We start from the raw sequence: 13,191 nt of genomic DNA on the forward strand, positions 1-13,191 counted from the left end.
TGCAAAACACACAGCGTTTTCTTTTAAATGGAATCAGACACAGGGAGGCAGAGTGTACCTGGAGGCTGTCCCACCAGGATTTAAGTGCCAGCGCCGCCCTTTAAAAGCTGTGTATCTTGAGCAAGTTACCATATCTCTCTCAATCTCTGTCTTCTCACTTGTACAATGAGAATCAATAACTACTTCATGGGATGTTAGGAAGAGTAAATGAACCATGAAAGGCTCTGAACAATGTAGTTGGTCACAGTGAGCACATGGAGAAATGTTTGCCTTTATGGTTATCACATATTATTACATCCAGTTCGTTATTACATCTGCTATTAATATGGTTATGACATGTTATTTTTAACCTGCCTTTTCACTAAGCAGCATACTGTAAGAACTCTTTCCACGCCAGGAAGCCCATTTCTATAGCACTGTTTTTAATGACTGTGGAGTATTCTGTCCCATGGCTGTGGGGAAACTTACCCAGAAGTTAGGACCTTCATTTCTTTTTTTTAAACTCTTTTTCTATTCATGGTTGAGCAGAACTGACATCACAGAAGAGGACTCAATTCACTTTTTCTTTAATGACTCTTTTTCCTTTCTTCAGGCAAGGTCTAAAAGTACGGTCTTCACCATTACTGATCAAAAATGAATGAGTTTCAGGTACCTTGAAGGGAGAATCTACCTCAAACTAGTAACAAACGTCACTGTCACCAGGTGCCAACTCACTAATAGTTTGTAACGTCCTTTTTATAAGATGGGTATTTTTTGTTCTCTTCTCTGTCCACCCCCAAGGAATATGATGATCAAAACTTTTCACCTGTTTCCTTCCTTGTAGAAATTGCTGGTGTGGGGGAAGGAGCTGAGGACACATGGCTCTTTTTTCTGGCCTCAGATCGGCCCTGGAGCCCCATCCCTGGCCTTGAGTTCTGTGTCATTTCCCAGGAGAGCTGCTGGCTCCCGTGTGCACCTCATTTGTCACTGGGAATGTCACGTGGCCTCACTGATCTCACCTGCCTCCCACAACTGTCCTGACCTTATCTGTGTATAGGAGGGAAGGCTGTATGGATGAAGCCCCTTTTAGAGTCTGCTCTTAATGGATTCTGACTCCACGTATTCTTGTTGACCTTCAAAAGTTGTGCAAGGGCTGCTCTCGCTGAAAAGACATTATCAGTCTCTGACATTGTGATTCAATAAACAATCTAATCTCTTTCTAAAGAACACAGGCTTGTGAGCTGAATGATGGGAGAGGGGAGGATGTGATGGATATTTGAGCTCTGAGCCAGACCTGGGGACACAGCGCTGTGTAGAAGTGATGTGAAGTTTGGAGAGCTCTCAGACAAGCAGGGCAGACAGATGAGTGAGACACACCCAGCGAGGCGATAACCAGCAGAGGATGTTAGAGAAGAAAGGAGGGGCAGATGGAATGCCTCCAGGGGAGATTCAGGAAGGCTTGCAGGAGAGGGTGCTCAAGATTTGCCCAAAGGGGCCTTAGTCATGAGAGGACAGTGGTCTTGGCAGAGGGAGCTGCTGATGGAAAAGTCAGCAGAGCAGGGGTGAGCCTGGCATGTTTGAAAGTCACGGTGGCTTGAATGGAAGGGGTGGGTTGGAGGAAAGGATGAAGGAGGAGGGTAGCTTGGCGAGCTACATCTCTAAGATGTTGGCCTGTCAATGACGGGGTTTAAACTATATCCTGAAAGTGAGACAGGGCAGAGCCTCAAAGGATCTTAAGTTCAGGGACGTTAGGTTGCCCAGAGAAACATTCATTTAAGAAGCATAGATTCACCAGGGGAAAAAACTGCTTTGGTTCCATACCCCTGACATTTGAGGTAACCTTGCAAACCTGGAAGTACGGAACATACATTCCATATAGTCTTTGGATTGGGAGCATGTGACCACCCACAGGTGACTCTGTTAGGTTTTCCTTGACCTTGATGCCATGGGGTAATTTGTGGGCCTTTAATTCTGTCCCTGTAGGAAAGCTCTGCAGAGGACCTCCTCCGGTTAACATCTAAGAGCTTGCCTGATCTAACCAGCTCGGTAGAGGACGTGTCCTCTTGGACTGACAACGAAGACCAGGAGCCAGACGGGGAGGAGGACGAAGGAGCCGGCTTGTCTTCTGTCCAGGGAACAGTAAGTGTGCCTGGGGTTCCCCGGGCTGGTCTGCTAGAATGATGTTTTCCCGAAGACATGGGCGCCAGGGCCAGAGATAAAAACTTGAGATGGATAGTGTGATGGAGACCAGGATGGGAGAGGACCACAGTGCATCTTTTTATTTTTTTGTCAGAATCACCCAGAAAAATCTATGAGGATAATACTTTTAAGAAAAAAAAAATGGACACTGTAAACAGGATAAGAGAGCAACAGGGTATTAAGTTCAGTGTGTCTGTCAGTTTCTAGGATGTCTAATAATCTATACCAGGGTTTTATTCCTGCTGCTTGATAGCGTGTTTGAAAAGTAGTTTGTAAATTTAAACTTAGAGATTTCTGGTTGAAAGTGGCGATTTCTGGTTGAAAGTGGAATGTTAAAATAACACCAAACCCATTCAGGCGAAGTTACACAGTTATGTCTTCTGATTTTAATCAAATCAGGACTTTTACTGGGCTTGTAGCTCTTCCTTACACTGCCTGTAACATGTCACGCCTTCACGGTCTGCTGTCACTCGTGGCCTGGCATTGAGTCCCAAGGGCTTGTGGTTAACTGTGGTTGCCGTGCGGCTCTGTGGTTTCCTCTTTGGATCTCAGATCTGACAGATGCATCGTTTTCAGTGTAAACCCTTGTTAGCTGTTGTTCCCTGTCCAACCAGCCCTGGGGAGGGTGCCTTCTTTCTGCTATTTGGAATCCTTACTCCTTCCCACCAGCAGTGAACCTAGGCAGCATGGGTAAGCATTGGGAAGTTAGTCTTGCTTATAATTAGGCCTTAGGGAAAAAAAATGTATCTCTTATCACATTTATACAACATGATATTTTAACTTAAGGAAGACAAAGTTACTTTTCCCCTTTCTTTGTAGTCACTGGAGTTCCAGGGCCACTGGGTATGGTTGTGCAGGTTGTGGACTGCACAAATGTACCCCCACCTAATGGGAGCATCATTTACATTATGAATATCATAGGCTTTTATATTTATGATGACAGTTTTCTGGAAGATGGCGGTAAGGAGCTTGGCTCTAATAAAATCAGTCCATTAGGACAATTTTCCAGTAAAAGAAAGAAAACATCTTGAAGAAGGGGTGCCTTTTTGTAATTTGCCCAGAGGCCTTGTACAGCCCCACTGTTGATTTCAAATGCTTTTGAAATCAGCTGCTTTTCTCTCAAAGGAGAGCTTTCTCAGAGCACTAAGCTGTGAGGCAGGTAAACCAGAGCTGAATGGATGGAGTTGAAATGAGCAGTTTAAAGACAGCTGTGTGATTATTCCCATCTCTTTGTGTTATGACACCATTCAGTAGCCACTTTATCTTAACTTTTTTTCCTTAATTTTACTTTTAGCAAGGATAGAGACCATACCAATGTTCATGACCCCCGCTGCCTCCATGGCTGACCCCTGCCTACTTCTGTGACCTCACCTCACACCGAGCTCACCGTGCAGCCACCACACTGCCCTTCCTGCAGTCCCTCATGATGACTGCACATTTTTCTGCCACAGGACCTTTGCGAATGCTATTCTGTCTCTCTGGAATCCTCTTTGCCTGACTGTCTCTGATTCATGTTTTGGATCCCTAATGTTACTTCTTCAGAGAAACGTCCAGAATATATCCTATCTGTATTGTCTCTTAGCCCTCATACCCAGATCCTGTGACCTGCTCGTCACATTTAGATTTGTGATTATTTGATTAAGAGCTGTTTCTCCTATCCAACTGTGAACTCCATGGGATGTGGAAATGCAATGATTGGTTTGGGTTCCCAGTGAATCCCTAGAATTTAGCCAGTCCCTCTGGTGTTACGTTATTAGTAAATAAATTTAAAAACAGACAACAGACCAAGGATTCATCTGAAACTAAAGAAAAAATTGACAACAAAATTTAACTAGGTTTATCTACCGTAAGCATGGTTACTCCCCATAGCTGACTGCATCATGGCAGCCTCCGAGGGCTGATGGGGTGATATCCACATTCCACATTCGGGAGTGACCTACAGAGAGTCTCCCTGAATGAGCCTTGAATAGGCTGACCGTCTTGTGTCTCTTCCCCCACTGTTGTCTGCCCATCCTTCAAGGCCCAGGTCTCTCCGAGCCCACCCACCCTTCCTCCCCGTGACGCCCCAGCCCCAGGTACTCTCTGATCTCTGTATGCACAGCAGTCACCCTCTGCCCAGAAGGGGATGGTGTCTGTGGGGTCCGGCCGGCAGACTCCTCATCTCCAGCCTGACTCCGATATTCCCACCTTTTCCCACCAGACACCGTGCTCCAGCCCGGCGCCAGCCCACGGGCTCTCCCCTCACGTGCCCACAGTCTGGAGAGCTCCCCCGCCTGAGCAGGATCCCACCGCTCAGCAACTGGGCCCTGGGAGGACTCGGCCAGACTCAATGCAGAGCTCAGGAAGCTTGGGATTTAAAGAGAGGAGAAGGCTGCAGCCCACCTGCACCTCCTCTGATAAAGCCCAGAGCCAGTTGGGAAGGGTATAGCTCAGTGGTAGAGCCCGTGCTTAGCATGCATGGGGTCATGGGTTCAATCCCCAGTACCTCCAGTCAAACAAAATAATAATAATAAATAAATAAACCTAATTACCTCCTCCCTCAAAAACAAAGAAAAAACAAAAAGGCCCAAAGCCATTTATGTGGCACAGTAGTCTGTGGAAAGATTATGGTCCTTACATTTTTTTTTAATTTCATAATTCATAATCTCTCACAAAAACTCCAAGGAATTATGTGTCTAGGAATTTTTTTGCACTAAATATGGCTTTGATAAATGGGCCATTATGTGTTTTTTTAATTATAATTTAAACTTATTGTAGTTTTATAAATTTATATTGCTTTTTATAAATTTATTCTAAGTTATCAGTTAAATGAGTTGTTCTGATTATAAAAGCAGTGTTTCCACTACATAAGTGGTTTTTGATCTGAAAAAAAAAAAAAAAAAAAAAACAGAAAAGATAATACAAATCACCCGCAATACTACTAGTCAGAGACAGCCGTCTTTAACATTTTGTTATGCCTTTCTACTCGATTTTTTTCCTTAAGCACATAAGGATTTTTAATTCACTGCATAGTAACATACTTCTGAAACTTGCTGTGATCTCGGTAATATAATCACGAACATTTCCCCATGTCATGAAAGGGTCTTCTAAAACATGATTTATAACGGCTAATATTTCATAGCCTGGGTGTGCCGTAATTTATTTTACTAATTTTCTACTATAAATTCCATTTACATCAATCACAAGTATATTTAATTTTTTTCAAAATTGTAAAGAATTCTATATAGATCATCTTTGTCCATGTAGCTCGGTGCACAGTTTTCATTTTCTCATTTGTTTGAACAGCTTGTAGCAGGAGAATTGCTTAGTTCGAGGTCTTCTCCAGAGAGGTTATACTCGTTTTCACTTTGCACAGTGTCCGGGTCTTGTTATCAACAAGAGCATTATCTTTTAAAAGTGCGCCAATTAATCACAGATTGTTGTATATGCTTATTATTACAATTTTGCCAAAGGAATTTCAACGTGCTCTGTCATAGCACACTGTATTTGGGAAACGTGAAGTTGCCGTTAAGGAGAAACAAATGACTGTGAGCAGTAGTTCCCCCAAGTACAGGTTTCAGTGCTGGATTTCTGGGTTTCCCCATCATGTCACCCTGACTCTCATACGCACGTCGTCGGTGGAGAAACCAGCACTGAACGTGCTTTGACAGGTAGTTCTGCCTTCCCTGTGCCCCGGACACCCCCTCGCCCCACTTCCTCTTCCATTCCAGCCCCCTCACAAAGCATCATGGAGGAGGAGACGCGTCAGCCTTGCCTGAACGCCCATCATCTGTCAGCCATTCTCTTGAGCTCTGGTTTCAAGCCAGGAGATCTGGGCCTGGACAGAACCCTGCAGGGCCAGGAAGTGGGCACGTGACATTTTCCCAGCTTCATAACCTGCCCAGGGTCTTCCCCAGTGGGCCTTCTAAAAGATGCTGAACTATAGAGAAAAAAAAATTTTCTTTTTGGTTCTGTGTTTACAATCCAAGTCTGTTTTATCATTTTTTTTAAGCACTAATGAACCACTTAAATGAAAGAAACCTGGTACTGTTTTATCAACTAAGTCATAAAGCCTTTTATTTCCCAGATGATAATGATTAAACCTGCTGCCAAGTTCCACTCTCGCATTGACTTTTCTTGTACCTGTAAGTTGCAGACGATCTGAGCACTTAGATGGAGCAACAGTAATACAAATGCTAAGGACCTGCCATGAGCACCTTTATGATTTATTTTTCATGGCCACAGTAAACAGCAATGAGATCTTCCTTTTAAAAAGCTCCAGCCATGCTTACAGTAGAACTGTATGGTGAATATCAAGTGTGAGGACTAGAGTCAGGAAAAAGAAAATGGGACAGTGACATCCCACAGTCCTTTGCATAATTGTCATCCATCTCAGTGGGGTCTGGCTGCAGAGAGAGGGCTCTCCCTCTCCCACCCACCACCACATCCAATATTAATGACTGACAGTTTGGTCTCAGAAAGACCTGAGTCTGGTCCCCTCCCCTAGACCAACTGTGGTCCTGATCCACCTGATTGGCCACTCTTTCTCAAGTCTTTCTTTGCCACTTTGTCTTCTGCTCTGCTGTGACCATTTTTAAAAGAGAATCTGACCGTGCCACTTAGTTTGAAGTCATTCAGTGGCTCTCAATCACACTGAAGTCAAAGTCACAACTCTTTAACGTGGAAGGCTGTCAGCCCCAGCCTGTTCGTGCTGCCCTGACGCCTGGATATGCTCCCGCAGCCCTAAACACGCAAGCGCACACAGACACACATGTGCACGCGCACACGCAGCGCTCTCCTGACACTCCTAAATCTGCCAATCGCTGCTCACCCCGCGTTTAGCATCTTCTGTTTTCTGTTTACTTGCTGCTGCGTATCTCTGTAGGAGAAGAATGAAAATACTTAAGTCTGTAAACTTTTAAAGTCAGATATACCTCTTTGGGCCACCAGTATCCAGTGAAGTACCTTGTATTCAATACATACTCAGTACATATTTCTCAATTATAAAACTGTCTGTAGAGCAGTGGTTCTCAAATTGTGGTCCCTAGGCCAGCGGCATCAGCAGCACATGGAAATCTGTTTGAAATAAAAATCTTCAGGTCCCACTCCAGACCTGTTAAATCAGAAACTCTGAGGGTATTATCTAAAAATGTTTTTTAATAAGCCTTCCCAGTGATTTGGACTCAGGCTAACATTTGAGATCTTTAGAGCTCTCCAATAAAATGAGTGGCATGTTATTATTAATTATTCCAGAAAGTGTATATCCTTTCCCAAGTGTAAATAATTATAGTTCCTCTTTTTAAAAATGAGATTTTTAAGGAAAAAAATTTATCTGGTGTTCTGAGAGAGCGGCTCTTTTTAAAATGAAGAGAGGAAGAAGAGTTTTAATATAAAATAGGTGTGAAATAGGTGAGATAACTTCTTAAGTGATTAGGAGGCTGTCTTTCCCTTTTTATATTTTTAACAAAAATTTAAAAAAAAGGAAAATGGAAGTAATGATTGTCTTTGCCAAATCTGCATTTGTCAAAGCTTAGCAGGGAGGGTTTTGTTTAGCACATCAATCAGCAGACCTGTATCCGGCTTCCTTTGTCATCAAGGGAATCAGTTCAAACATTTTTGGAATTGCCACTTTGGAAAATCTTGGAGAACTTCTGGTTAATTAGGTTTGAAGAAGGAATAAAGGACCTTATCTCTCGAAAGGAAAGATGAGACGAACTGGATCTTACGATTCTGTAAGTCTGATGTTGGTGTTTGATTCTTGTTTGGTTGGTGTCATAGCCCTGAGGTGTGAGAACCTGACTCATAGTCTTCTGGAAAAGCTAGCATCCTTGGGGGTAGGTGTTGTTTTCTACATGGAGAGAAAGGAGAGGCTCCCTTGTGTTTTATTTGATTGAATAATTGAGAAAGTAGCAGCTCTTCACTGTTCCCAGAAGTGTCTGGGCACTGAGGACTTGTACTGAAGTGTCTAAAGGGGCCGTTTCTGGTTGAGTCCTGTGTCCTGGGTGAGAAACTGTCCCCTGTTTGGGGCCTGAGCTAGATTTTCCTGGTGACATGAACTTAGAGGCTAATGTGAGGAACAGTGAATGCCAAGAGTGCAGACTTGTGATTAGTATTAAAACAGGAAGGTCATAGTGTCTGACAGAAAATCAGACCTTCACAGAGTGGAAGTATTCCTGCAGAGACACTGGCTCACGGCTCTCTGAGCTTTTTCTAAGGGGAGCAAATGTTCTTTCCCTAAAGCCTTGAGGAGGGGGTATTAAGACAGGCTGCTTATATGGGTAGGAGTGGGTTCTGCTGCTCAGTCTCGGGGTCCCTCTGCTTAGAGACGTCCTCTCTCTGCTTCTGGGTCCCCAACAGTCTTTCCTTCTCCTTGGGCTTCGACTTTCTACCTATCTAAGTTCAGGGCCCATCTCCTCCAGGAAGTCTTCCTAGATATACATATGTTTCATGCCTGGGCCCTCAGCGGGTAATACACACTGTATTGTCCTTCATGACCCTTAACATGGTTTGTAAAGACACAATTTATATCTGTGACTGTTTGCTTAGTGTCATCCTCCCCCATGAGTAGAGGATCGATCCATGGGAGCAGGGCCCATGTCAGCTTCGCTCGGTGTCAGCTCTCTGTATGATTAGGGATGGATGGTTGGACAGGTGGGCAGACACGTGGATGGCTGATGTTCCCTCTCTTGTTCCTTAATGCCCTTGCGTACCCCTCATCGTAAGGCTTGGTTATCTACCACTGACTTCCCCATGTCTTGCCCTGCACACCATGAATTTTATTTTATTTTTTGCAAAGCCCTTTACTTTTTTGTTTTTGTTTGGAGGGGGTAGATTACACCATGAATTCTAAATGGGCACAGCACATAGTAGGCATTTATTGTTTGTGTCCACAAACTAGAAAACGTGCCTGCCACTCTCTTCTGGGAGTTTCCATCTGGGATGCAAATACCAGTGATAACGTTTTCCACACAGAGCACGGGGAGAACACAGTGTCCTTTTCTTTAAAATAGGACATTCATGGTTCTACCTCGTTAACCAATGAGTAGATTTCTTATTTTTGTTTGGTTAAGCTTCGAAAGAAAGAGAATTTAGAACAGGGAATTTTTAACAAATCAACTACAACAAAGGACTGATATCCCAAGGGAGTTGGTGAAGTAGCCCATGGAATGTCAGTGAAAAGACAAGCCCAAAGGGCCCTAGGGAAGAGAGCACAGAACCATGAGTCTCAAAGCTGCAGGTTCTGGCACATAGATCTATAAAAGTCAGGGCTACCGGGAACCTTGGCATTTTGTAGGCTAGAAATCTGTGTGAGAGAGAAGACCGTTCTTCCCTGGACAGATCATGTGATGGCTCAAGGCAGCAGCAACGGTGAAGCAGAAAGTCCTGGAAGGAAGAGGTGGAGGCACTTCACCAGCAGCTCAGGGGAACAGCTGTGTGTGGCCGATGCATAAATGTACACAGGCAGCTCCGCGCTGGGGCGTGAGTTAAACTGCGCAGGGAGGGGAGGTTCAGGCTGCTCCTCAGATCTCCAGCCTCCACACTGGGGAGCCTCAGTTGCAGATCCGAGGGGGTGGGGCCCAGGAGTCTATTCCTAGAAGCCACCTAGGCCATTCTGATGCTCAGCCAGATTTTGAAAAGCAAACCTGTGAAGGAGGGTGGCTGCCCTAAGCAGCAGCAGGTTTGACCACACGCCTTTGTTGGCCACATGGCAATTTCAGAGACGTGACACAAAGTGACAGAGCTCCTAAGAGTCTCCTGGCTGGGGGCTGGATGAGGCCCAGGGACCCATCTGTGTGTGCTTTGAGATACGAGGAGCTTTTAGGCCCCCAGCTGCCTCCCTCCTTCCTGCACTTTGGGACACAGGGAGAGAAGCCTCGGTGTTTGTGGTGCTTGTGGGAACGTTGGGAGTATGGCCCCCAGAGCCCACTCCAGATCCTTCATGAACACAGACTTGCTTGCACACCTTGGTTCTCGTTGACTTCACAGATGACTGGTTCCTGGTGTCTAGGCTGGTGTGGTTCATGCAGAAGCTGTGTTACTCCCACCACCAGCCCAAAGCAGGCAGGAACTCAGACTTATCCACCATTCCCCCGAGTTGTACCTTTTTCTCTCCACTGTCCCAAACTGTGAACGACCCTCTCTTTCCTCTGCGAGTCCTAGATTTCCCCAAGTAGGTCTCAGAGCACTTAGATGTTCCTTAAGCAACACTTTAGCTGGCTCAGGCCACGTGTAAGAGGCTGCATGAAACTCACTGCAGTGTATGGTGTTGCCGGAGAAAAATGAGACAGACAAGGCTACAATTACTGTTAGTCTAAGAAAATAAGATTTAAATTTGGGGGTGGTTTTTGTTTGGTTTGGTTCCCTACTTAAGGAGATGAAGTGATTATTTAAATAGATGGGGGGATGGGGTAAATAAGATAAGAATAATTATTTGGCCTGGATGCATTGCCCAGAAAACTGCTGAAGTTTCAATCAGGCTTATTCCCGTGACGCATTTTCTGGGGCCTGTTCCAACTCGTTACCTGGCTTTGTGCTGCATTTTCATCCAAGTGGCTTGTGGTTCTCAAGGAAGTAAACAGCTCAAGTGATTTGCATAGAAAAGCAAATACTGTAATCTACAGGCTCAAAGCGTGGTGGTCTCCAGAGTGGGGTGAGCACACCCGGGGGTCGCTGGGGAGATCCAGATGGTCCCTTGGAGTGTGGGAGGAAAGCATGAGAACGTGTATAGATTTTATCTCATTTTTAAATTGTTTTCCATTTTATGGTGTATTTTTCCATTAGTACAGTAGCATAGGGTTATAATTTATGAAGCTCTGTTGGGAATGTCTGATGGCTGCCCAGTCTACACAGGCTGACATCACAGCATGGAGTGGTATGATGTACAGTTAAAGAAATCCCCTTAGTATGCTGTCAACTTTATCATCATCTTTTGGATTTGAAAAATCCCTTCAAATTTCAGTGAAAATAAAATATGGACCACTAGGACATGTAATAAAAAGTTTCTTTGCTCTCAAATTAATATCTTCCATGAAAATAACACCATAAGGGTCAAGAAATGACTTTGTCCCTTCCAGTAAGTTGGTTCTGGTCGTGGGTATTCCATTACAGTATTCCAAGATGCTTTTCAGCCCTGCCCTCTATGATGAATTTTCCTCGTATAAATATCATCTCTATTAATTTAGTTTCACATGTCCTCTGGGAATGTCTATCTGTGGTCCTCACATTGAAACGTAAAGTAGAATATGAAGGAAGGTGGCAGTTCAGAAATAAAACTGAAATGAAAATTTCTTCTGCCACAGGCAGTTTTGCAGGGAAAAGCAGGATGATGTGGCTTGTTTGTGCACGTACATCGTACATAACATATCTTATGTGTTCATGAGCTTCGCTAAGCCTTTCAGGTAACAGAAATCCTTGAGATGTATGTGTCTTGAGACCTTACACGGAGAGGGTGCTGATACACAATCAGATTCTTACTCTCTTAAGAGAAACAGGATACCCCCACTTCATTTCAATTCCAGTTATTGTGCTGGGTTTGGGGTTTTGTTTTGGTTTTTTTTTAGGAAAATCACTTTGACAGTGCAAAGATGAATTAGACAAATAGGCAATGTATGCTAGAAAAAACACACGCCTCACTTTAAAGACTTCATGAGCAGTGGAAGAGTTGGAGTTTAGGGGGTTTTTTTGTTTTTTGTTTTTTGTTTTCTTCTTCACCTCATCGTGTGTAACATGGTGATATAGAGCCTGGAAATAAAAGCAAAGTGAAATATGAGAGATCAGAAGTTCCCCTGTGGAATCTGGGGCAGAGATTTCTCAAAGAAATGGAGCTATTTAAAATGAAAAGAATTCTCCCCACCTGCCCTCTATTGTTACTGTGTTTGCTTGCCCAGCTTTTGGTTTGCTGTTTGTTTGCTTGCTTTTGCTTGCTTAGCTCTTTCGATGGAGTTCAGTGAATGACATTCGCAGAAAAGAGAAAACCGTGCCTCTCCCTTCCGGTTCTTGCTCTTCCTCCTTCACCCGAGATATCCTTCCCTCTATGCCCAACTGTCGAGATGCTGAAGCCCCTCATCCCTCAGAGACTTTTCCAGTTCCCGCAGCCTTCTGTCACGTCTGCTTTCTCTGGTTGCCAATTCCGTGTGTCTGCTTCTCACATTTTGGCACTGAAAAAATCAGAAAGTTCACCTCCTGATTGATAAAGGGGTAGATGTTTTCAGAAATTTGTTGGTAAAGCTGATATTCAAATTTATTTCCCCTAGAAACAAGCATGTTTACTTAATAAATATTTGTGGAATTCTCTTTTAAGCTAACGGAGGCAAGCAGATAGTCTGGGCAGTACCACACCCCACTCTTCAGCTCCCAGAGCGGACAGCTCTGTTCCTTGATGACACTTTCCCCACTGACGCCAGACCCAGCCTCAGAAGTTGGTACCATGGCTGTGTAGCGTCCACAACCAGGTCGTGGTACCAGCAGACACTGGACTGTAGCAGCGTGTCCTCGCCATCTCCATGCTGAGGGCATGCTGGGTGCTTTGGGGGATACAGACAGTCTCCCTCTCTTACAGTATTTATTATATTCCCTAAAGAATGATTGTTATTGCTATGCTTTTCATGTTCCCCTCTTCTGTATAATAAACCCTTAGGAGCCATATGCTATATTGACCTAGAGGAGGGATGTCTCATTCCTTCCGGGGACCAGGGAGCGCTTAGTGGATGGGGTGACATTTGACTATTCCGTAGGATTTCCACAGGAGCACCCACAGGAGTGGAAAAATAGCATGTACGTGGTCCACAAAGAGGAATTTTTAAGGCTTGTTCAAGGATCAACAAATAGTCCATTAAGTGCAAATGTTCAGCCTGTGTTTTTAGTTCCACATGAAGGAATTCTGACTTATTTTACAAGTATATACCAATGATGGTTTTAAAGTTGAGTGACAGGGTCAGAGTTTTTGTTTGAAGATTCCTCTAGCAGTGAGGTAGAGGGAGAGCTGGACTGAAGAAAGGCGGAGGGGGAGGGATGGAAGTGGAGGTCTTTGCTGCA

General features: G+C 44.3%; 1 protein-coding gene across 7 annotated transcripts in view; it reads left to right on the forward strand.

Moving 5' to 3' along the window:
• Positions 1–13,191, forward strand: part of PDZD2 (PDZ domain containing 2) — a 341,923-nt gene that overhangs the window by 262,158 nt on the left and 66,574 nt on the right. For all 7 annotated transcript variants that reach the window (XM_074356721.1, XM_010955569.3, XM_074356728.1 and 4 more), the window contains one exon: positions 1,963–2,118. In XM_074356721.1, coding sequence (XP_074212822.1) covers positions 1,963–2,118 — 156 coding nt within the window. The remainder of the gene's footprint in view (positions 1–1,962; positions 2,119–13,191) is intronic.

Source organism: Camelus bactrianus, chromosome 3 (genome assembly GCF_048773025.1).
Source record: "Camelus bactrianus isolate YW-2024 breed Bactrian camel chromosome 3, ASM4877302v1, whole genome shotgun sequence".
Taxonomy (NCBI): domain Eukaryota; kingdom Metazoa; phylum Chordata; class Mammalia; order Artiodactyla; family Camelidae; genus Camelus; species Camelus bactrianus.